The following is a 9,157-nucleotide window of genomic DNA, read 5'->3' as shown; positions in this document are numbered from 1 at the left end:
TAAACAAGCCAATATGGCAAATATCTTATATTAACAATATACAAATTCAAATAAAATTAACAACAAAAAAACAATTAAAAACTGAAACTAAATACGTATCATATAAAAAATCCATTTATTCACATTGTACCTTTCTAACTGAATACTTGGAAAAGTTGAGGAAGAGAAGGGATCGGGAAGAAATAAACATTCCCTATAATTCGCTCCACAAACATGGAGCAAGTATAGCTACATAACAATGTAAATGTAAAAATAAATCTAAAGCTAATCAAATAATGCAAATATGACTCCCCAGCCCAACAAAACAAATATAAATTTAAAAATATAACCCATAATTAAGTCAAAACGCAAATAATACCCCCTTTGCACTTAACTGGATTTAATAAACCCCCTGGGTTTCAAATGTCAATTCCATATCGCAAACGTCAAAAAAAAAACCTCATAAAGAGGATCAACCCGGCAAAAGGCTCTAATGCAAATGCGGTTTAACAAAAACATAACGAGTTATTCCGCAAGTACTCAAAACACCTTGCTCCATATGTTCCTGGCAAACCATTAAAGTGTCGAAGCTCTGACGACAACTGGTTCCATAATCTAACAATCCGAATAACAAACGATCTTTCACCAATTCGGGACGAAAATCTGGGTACAAAAATTGAGAGTTACCCAAAGATCTACACATTATAAAATCACTACGTTGTGGAATATCAAGATCCCTCATACTATAATGACACCAAAGAAGACGAAAATCTATAAACCTTTTGAAAGGACAAACCAAGGGAATCAACAACATACAGAGATACATGGTCCCAACGTCGGAAACCATACACATAAAATACAATAGAGTTAAAAAAATCTAGAAATTCGTTGGACTTGACAAGAAGGTGCACCAGATATAATTTCCAAACAATAGTTAACATGGGTCATCAAAAGCGATTGAGCCACTCTCCTCCTAATATGCAGAGGCAAATATGCACTAAGGCTGTATAATTTCCGAAGCTGGAAGCATATCAAAATGCACCTTGAAATCCAATCTACTTTCAATAGCAACACCCCGACATTTTAAGTGGTCAACACACTCAACATCTATCGAATTAACAGAAATCCTTAAATCAGAATTAGTGTCATGATTATTAAAAACTACTGCTTTAGTTTTAGACCAATTTATTACAAGCCCATTTGAAACAATCCACTGGGACAGCGAGTTAAGATTTGAGTTCACCAATGCCTCTAAGTTAGAAAGGCTACCACACCTAAAAAACACATGTACATCGACTGCATACAAAAACAATTTACACCTTTCCAAAGAAACAGAAAGAACTATAGCATCAATAAACATAATAAAAAGCAAGAGCCCAGAACTGAGCCATGGGGAACCCCACACTGAACGCTACGAGACTCAGACCAAATACCATTATAAGATACAAATTGAAATCTTCCAGATAAGTACGATACCATCAACTTGCATGCAGAAACAGAGAATCCAAATTTAAGTTTCAATTAACTTGGACAAATCAAGGCCAACCAATATACCCACTTCAGAGCCATAAAAAACATCCCTAAAGTATGTTAGGTGCAACAAATGCATTGTGGTGCTGCGTTCACCGCGAAACCCATTCTGAGAGCTACTCAAGCATATGCGGTCATCCAAGAACTCCACATTGGCATCCTTTATTATATGTTCTACAATCTTCGACATGATAGGCAGAATACTTATGGGACGCAAATTCGAAACATCATACGATTCACTACACTTAGGAACAGGAACCATACGCGCTACCTTCCAAGCCTGCGGAAACGCCGAAGTCATAAATATACAGTTAACCAAACGCAGAAAATGATTGGATTTAAAAGGTTAGGTTAGGTTAGGTTTTAGGATGCGCAGCTGCTGTAGAAGGCAGCCACTCCACTCGGAGACCTTATGGTCCATTGTGATCATCCTGTTATGTTGTGATCGGATATTGTTGGTATTGTTGATGTAGTCTGTTATCTGGTGGTTCTGCATGTGTTTCTGTGTGTGATGATGACCGTTAAAGTGTGGTGATGTGATGATGTGTGTGGTGATTTTTGCTGGTGTATATGTGATGTTGGTTGTGTAAGTGTGGTGATGATGGATATTGCATCTATGGATTTGATTGTTGTGATGTGATGGCGTGTGAGTGTGTGCTCGACTGGATACCAGTTTGTTGTTGCTGGATGGGGGAGGAAGAGGTAGGATAGGAAGAGACGGGTCGGGGGGGGGGGGGTGTATAGGAGAAGGATTAGGGATGGTAAAAGAAAGAAAAAACAAAAGAGGTATATTAGTTATTAAATAGACTAACATGCAGTTAAGTTTGTCTGCCCCATAGCCATTTAAGACCTCTACAGTATGCAAGCAGGACTAATGGGTCGAAAGAAGAGAGGTAGGAGAGCGATTCAATCATGTATGTGCCGAAGAGTCTGTATCTCCTGGCCGACAGTCTGGGGCACTGGCACAGTAAATGATCAATCGTCTCCGTCTCCTCTGCATCTTCACACAGCCTGCAATAATCACCGCTGCTAGCCTCCCATCTGCACGTCATTGATCTGATGTTGCAATGGCCAGTAATGACCCCCACAACAACCCTGATCTCTGACTTGCATAGTGAGAGGAGGGAATCAGTTCTACGTGCCGAGATCTCCGGCCAGATTGACTTAGCCACCCGACAACCAGGAGCGTCTAGCCAAGTTCTTTTGGATTTCTCAACGTGGAACCTTGTGAGTTTGTCAATGAAGTGACAAAGCGGGGGTCGCACTCCAACTTCCAGTTGTATATCGGTTGATTGCGAGCCTCGCCTTGCCAGTTCATCCACAATCTCATTTCCCACTACACCGCAGTGACCAGGTACCCAACAAAGTCTTACTGGCACTCTGCAGGCTTTCAGAGCAGTTCTACAGTCTCGAACGATCCTAGATTTAATAGTGAAAGATCCTAGAGCTTTTAGCGCAGCCTGGCTATCTACATATATGGTGACCGCCCTGTCTGCTAGGTCTGTTCCCCCCACTAGTGCCTCTAAGGCCTTCAATACTGCAAAGACTTCTGCCTGGAAAACACTACAGTTGTCGTTAAGTTTGTACGAGTACCTGAAGTTCAGTTCGTCTGAGTACACTCCAGCACCCGTGCCTTCTTCCATCTTAGACCCATCAGTGAAGATGGATAGGCTATCGGGTATTGGTCTGCACTGAACCCATGCGTCCCTATTGGGAATTAAGACGTCAGGTATATTGAAGTCAAGAGACGGAGAGATATAGTCAGTCTCTCCCCCTCTGTCACCAATCTCTACCTGACTAATAATCCGCCGCAGAACAGATGCATGGCCAGCCAATGAGCAACGCCACATGTCAAGTTCCCTAAGCCTCAAAGCACACCTGGAGGCCTGATGCTGAGCCAAAATGTCCAAAGGTTGAACATTTAAAACAGCATTCAGCGCCATTTGAGGAGTGCTTTTAATAGCTCCAGTAATGAGAATTGACGCGGCACGTTGCACATTGGTTAGCTTTGAAAGATTTGTTTTTATACTAAGTGAGTGCCACCACACAAGACAACCATAGGTTAGAATGGGGCAAACCACAGTATTATACAGCCAGTGTATAATGTGTGGTTTTAAGCCCCAGCTCTTTCCTATGGTGTTCTTACAGGAATATAGTGCAATTAAACCTCTTTTAGCTCTCTCCTCGGTGTTCCTTTTCCATAGAAGCCTATGGTCCAATACCACTCCAAGGTACTTAGCTTCAGTGGAGAGGTTTAGTTGCACCCCATCCAGAGTTGGTGGAACAAACTCAGCAGTATTCCTCTTTCTGGTGAATAGTACCAACTCTGTCTTCGCCGGATTCACACCAAGTCCATTTTGGTGGGCCCAGCGTGAGAGCTTTACTAAGGCACCTTGCATAAGGTCGGACAGCGTTGATAGAAATTTCCCACTGATTAGAATAACTACATCATCAGCGTAGACGACTACTTTGGTTTTTAACCTGTCAAATTCTAAAAGTATCCCGTTCAGTACCAGAAGCCACAACAGGGGTGATAGGACTCCTCCCTGTGGTGTGCCCCTGGTGACCGACTTCTTAATTGAACTCTCTCCTAAATTTGAATTGATAATTCTACTCTCGAGCATTCTATCTATCCAATTGATTAGAATTGAGGGGACACCTAGTGATTCTAGAGCAGAGTGGATAGACTCAAGTTTCACGTTGTTAAACGCACCTTCTATGTCCAAGAAAGCAGCCAAAGTGAAGCTCGAGTCATCCATGTTCTTCTCTATATAACCCACGACCTCGTGTAACGCTGTGTCTGTCGATTTCCCTTTTACGTAGGCATGTTGTGAATTGCTTACAAGGTCATTATTTATATAAGATCTAATTTCCAAATCTAGTAGCCTTTCCAAAGTTTTAAGTAGAAAGGAGGAAAGACTTATCGGCCTATAGTCCTTTGGTAAGGTATGACTAGGTTTCCCAGCTTTGGGGATGTAGATCACCGTCACCTCTTTCCATATCGCCGGTATGTGCGACAGCAGAATGCAAGCCCTAAAAATCTTCCTTAATATGGATATCAACACTCGAGGCGCGTTATGAAGCATCGCAGGGATGATACCGTCAGGTCCAGGGGATTTATAGGGTTGAAAAGTACTGATCGCCCAAGAGATTCTGGGACTACTTATTGCACCATCAACAAGATCACACTCTGCTGTGTTGAAGCTTCTGCTCGCATCTTCACTAGGTAGACACGTGCTGGCATCTTGACAGCCAGGAAAGTGTGTACTTGCCAACAGGTTTAGAGTCTCAAGAGCTGAGTTAGTCCAGGTGCCCTCGTTTCGCTTAATGCTTCCAATGGTTTTCGGGTCCTTTGAGATCACCTTGCGAAATCTTGCTGCTGCATTAACTCCCTCTATGGACTCACTAAAACTAACCCAAGAGTCTCTCTTTGCTTTCCTAACCTCGCTTTTGTACTTATTGAAAGATGCTCTATAGAGATCCCAATCAGTACTGAGTTTGGTCCTACTAGCTTTGTTATATGCCTTTCTACTGGTTTTCCTCAGATCGTGTAAATCTTTGTTCCACCAGACGGGCTGAGCTTTCCTACCAGGATACGTTAGTGGGCAGGACATCTCATAGCAATCCATCAGAATCTTTGTGAGATTTTCCACCTGATTGTCAATTTCCCCTACTGTGCGAGGTTCTGGAACTTCACACAGCCTGGAAGTTGTAAGGGAATGGAAAAAGTCCCAGTTTGTTCTTCTCGGATTTCTATGAGGCGGTTGCCGCTTACTTCTATAAGAGACATGAAAGAGTATCGCTCTGTGGTCCGAAAAGGAGCACTCCTCCGATACTCTCCAGTCAGTTATAGAAGTATCTTCCATATTTGTAAGGGTTAGATCTATCACCTCCTCCCTTACCCTATTATGGAAAGTGGCGGTATTTCCCCTATTACATACTCGAAGATTATTAGTTAAAATAAAATCGAATACGGACTCACCCCTTGAGTTTGTATCGCTGCTACCCCAGTGGAAGTGATGAGCATTTGCATCACAGCCCACTATCAAGTTTGCCTTACTCATCGTCTCCTCCACTAGCTTCCGCAACAGTATACCGGGTGGGTTTGGTTCCTCGTACGGCATGTAGACTGAGGCCAGCACCAAGGCTCTTCCAGAGCCTACTTCTAACCTCACTACAGTCGTGTCACCATCACTGTAATTATAGAGTTGAATAAGGTTTAAACTTTTCTTCGCTACAATACAGCTTCTTACCTTCTCTCCATTTGATGCAGAGAATATAGAGTAGCGCCCATCGTTTAGTCCAGAAACCCTATTCTTATGAAGATAGGGCTCCTGGACCAAAGCGATGTCTACTTCGGTTTTTGTGAGGGAGAGGAGAAGTTCAGCAGCCGCAGCCCTGCAGTGGTGCAGATTGATCTGCACAACGCGGAGCTCTTGCTGCTGAGCTTCTCTACTGTGGCTTCGAGACTCGGAACCGAAGCCAACCAGAGCCGAAGTACAGCTCTCCCTCACAATCCCTAATGTAGTCCGCACTTTCATTATCCATGGTGAACTTCATCACCGCACCAGCTCCTTCTTTAGTGGAGTTGATAAACCTCCAGCTGGCAGTAGAGAGACCTCTGTTCTGCCTCTGGATCATCTTCAGCACCTCCGCAACCTCCTGATCCGGAGGTGGCACCCAGGCTGTGGCTGACGCTCTGCGAGGTATCTCGCTAGTAGGCACCGCGGCTAGCTTGCAACCTTCCCAGAGTGCGCCCGAGCCATCAACCGTTCGTATGAGATAATCTTTCGATTTCTCATCCTGACAGCCGATGACCTTGACACCTCTGATATAAGTTGCCTTGCCAAAGCCCGTCATACTTGCGTCCGCCTCGTCAGAGGTTATGGCCTTCCTCAGTAGACGTTCAACCAGCAACCAATGATCATCACTGATCCAACCTTCCGGATCAGACCTATCAATGATTGCTATTTGAACGTCTTTTGAGGCCAGCTTCCTCCGGGTCCTCGCTGGTTTTGAAGTCCCGCCAGCAGATGACTGCTGGGGAGCCGGACTGGAGATTCCTTTGCAGGACTTCTCCTGTTCAACCCCAGTTGCCGTCTGCTGGGCGGTCACCTTAGCAAGAGTGGGAGGATGGTTGGTTTGATGTCGGTCCAGCAACCTCTTGGCTGTTGGCTGTGGGTCCTCCGAAGACCTGACCCGCTTTACGCATGACTGCTGCGGAGAGGTCTTTGGTCTACCACTGGCCTGCCTAGAGGTTGAAGGGCCGTCCGTCACACCAGCCATTCTACCAGTTGCGCCACCGGCGATCCTCACTCCTCCATCACTTAAGGAGCAGGGCTTCTTGGGATCCTTCGACGCCTCAGTTGCCTGTTTACCAGGCCTCTGCATCGTCGAGGTTCGCAAGAGGTCGCTGCTTCTATTTACCCCGACAGAAGAGGGGGCAGTCACCGACGAGGCAGATACATTCGGAGTCGCCTTGAGCATCTGCGTTGTCCCTGACTGACCCTTTTTCTGTTCCGACGGCAAGACGGTTGGTGCCTTTGAGGACAGCAGCCGTCTTGCTGTTTCCAGGGTCGAGGGCATCCTTCTGCCCGTCTCCGCCGCTGACACCATCGGTGTCTGCAAGGAGTCCGAACAGCCTGATACTCCCGGTTTGGGTAGGTTACCCGGAGCGACTGCACCCTTGGCAGCCGTTAGGCTGGAGGGGACAGCCGTTCCAGGAGTTGGAATTTGGTTAACCGGAACGTGGATCTTCTCCATATGAGGGTACCTACGCTCAAGTCTCCTCATAACTCGAAGCCTCACTCCGATTAAACGAAATTCGTCCTGACTTATGTCAGTGGCTTCTTTACCAACAAATTTGTTGCAGTACTTAGCGGCTCTTTTATATTCGTGCCGATCCTTTTTCTCCTTGGCCTTCTCGCTCTTGTTGGTAGAGGTCGTGTTAGAGGGAGTCGCTTCCTCCATCACGGCTTCTTCCTCCATGGCGTCCTGCCTCGGAAGAAAAGGCTTATCGGTACCGACCGATGTAACATCCCGTAGAGGAGTTGGACCTGCTGTGGTAAGGTTCGAGGTCTCTCCTTGGACCGAGGAAGGCGCTTCCTGGGATGTCCGAGATGGAATCACAGTAACGTCCATCTCTTCATCCGACATGAGGGAGTCGTCTTCCCAGTTCCAAGGGGGAGGGCTCTCCTGGCTCAATCTGCAGGTCTCTCTCTGCTCTATGAGATCAAGCAATTCCCTGCTTTGGTTCAGAATGTCTTGACTTACTCTGTCCATCGTCAAGGTCGTCGGGGTCACGTCCCCACCCAGGGATTCTTGAGGTCCTAGAGTCGCATTTGGTAGTGCGGCATTGTCCGTGGTCATAGCTGGGGTCGATAACGAGGGGAGATTGGTTTGGGTTGTTTTTGTTTTGTTTAGTTCGGATTCATTCATAGGGGAACGTTTTACTGGGGGATTTGAGGACAGGTCATGGCATAGCCCTCCATTACCATGACTAGGGCGCTGGTTACTCGCTGAGGTGCCCAGGTATCACGCGAGGCTCCGTTCGAATACAGTTGGTACCCTAACTGCAAACCTTGAGAACACCGATGGGCACGAGGTCGCTTAACACCCCGGTGTTAGGGGATCTCACAATTACTTTGGTAGGAGATCACTACCAAATATGTGTCACTCAATCCGGAGATACACTTTGAATTCCAGTGCACTGAGTTGGAGCGTGACAGAGAGTGGATAACCTTTGGTCAATCACAGCCTCCCAGTTCAACACTACAAGAAGTTAAATGAGAAGATTGTGACGTCTAGCCCCCGCATCGCTTCAAGATTGTTATCCCCGGCGGGGGAAAAAAGGAAATATACTTTTTAAAAATTTGTTTTGAATTCCATCAACACCGACAGCTCCTGACTTAACTTTACACAGCGCATCAACAACATCATCCACAAATAAACAATAAAGCCTAAATACATCCTGATCACAAGTGGCATCAGTACCACCTAGCCTACTATTTATAACCGAAGCTATTAACATCAATATCAGGACCGTCATCCACATTATCCAAACAACTAAATGATACGACCAAATATTCTATTGTCAAATTTCTTCTCTCGTTTCGCTTGAAACCCCTGTTCATATCTGTAGGCATTCTTCTCCACTCAGCATATGCAATATTCGTGAGGGCTCGGACTGATTTTACAAAATCATATTGCAACCACTCATCACCTGTGGATTCGACACTACGTGTAACCAATGGAACAAAAGATATCAATTCTGCAAACAAAGTATCAAACAAAGACACCTGCAAGTCAACATTGCTCGTAAAATATAACGGGCTAAAATCAAAATTGCTCAAAAATTCATTAATTTCTAACCAATTAGTCCTGCTGAAATCCCTACACTCAATAAACTTCTCATTAATGACTATAGGGAGTTCAAGCACATCAAATATCAGGGCATGGTGAGATACACCAGGGCACTGACCCTGCGAGGCACATTCCAAACGCAACAGATCACTGGCAAGACAGTAGTCAATTAATGACGTCGAGTCATGTGCTAAATCATAATGGACTTGAGTTCTGAATAACATTCAACCCCAAATATCTGCACATATTCTTTAGTAACATTTAATGAGAAGTCCGAAACAAACTA

General features: G+C 45.1%; 1 protein-coding gene across 1 annotated transcript; it reads right to left on the bottom strand.

Annotated features, from left to right (window-relative positions):
- Positions 1-1,489: 1,489 nt before the first annotated feature.
- Positions 1,490-6,472, bottom strand: LOC141392337 (uncharacterized). The gene is made up of 3 exons (XM_073965287.1): positions 5,492-6,472; positions 2,029-2,192; positions 1,490-1,789 (listed from the first exon to the last, which is right to left on the bottom strand). Exons 1-3 carry the CDS (start codon positions 6,048-6,050, stop codon positions 1,490-1,492), a joined length of 1,023 nt encoding a protein of 340 aa, XP_073821388.1. The 5' UTR covers positions 6,051-6,472.
- Between the last annotated feature and the right edge of the window lie 2,685 nt (positions 6,473-9,157).

Source organism: Musca autumnalis, unplaced genomic scaffold (assembly GCF_047663935.1).
Source record: "Musca autumnalis isolate F117 unplaced genomic scaffold, ASM4766393v1 scaffold_2, whole genome shotgun sequence".
Lineage (NCBI taxonomy): Eukaryota > Metazoa > Arthropoda > Insecta > Diptera > Muscidae > Musca > Musca autumnalis.
This window is presented reverse-complemented; position numbering and strand designations above follow the sequence as displayed.

Coding starts and splice junctions, on each gene's coding strand:
- LOC141392337 (XM_073965287.1), bottom strand. CDS start 6,050: ATGAAAGTGCGGACTACATTAGGGATTGTGAGGGAGAGCTGTACTTCG. Junction 2,193..5,491: donor CAGCGATACAAACTCAAGGG/GTGAGTCCGTAT, acceptor TCCCCCATCCAG/CAACAACAAACTGGTATCCA. Junction 1,790..2,028: donor CACATCACCACACTTTAACG/GTCATCATCACA, acceptor GCGTTTCCGCAG/GCTTGGAAGGTAGCGCGTAT.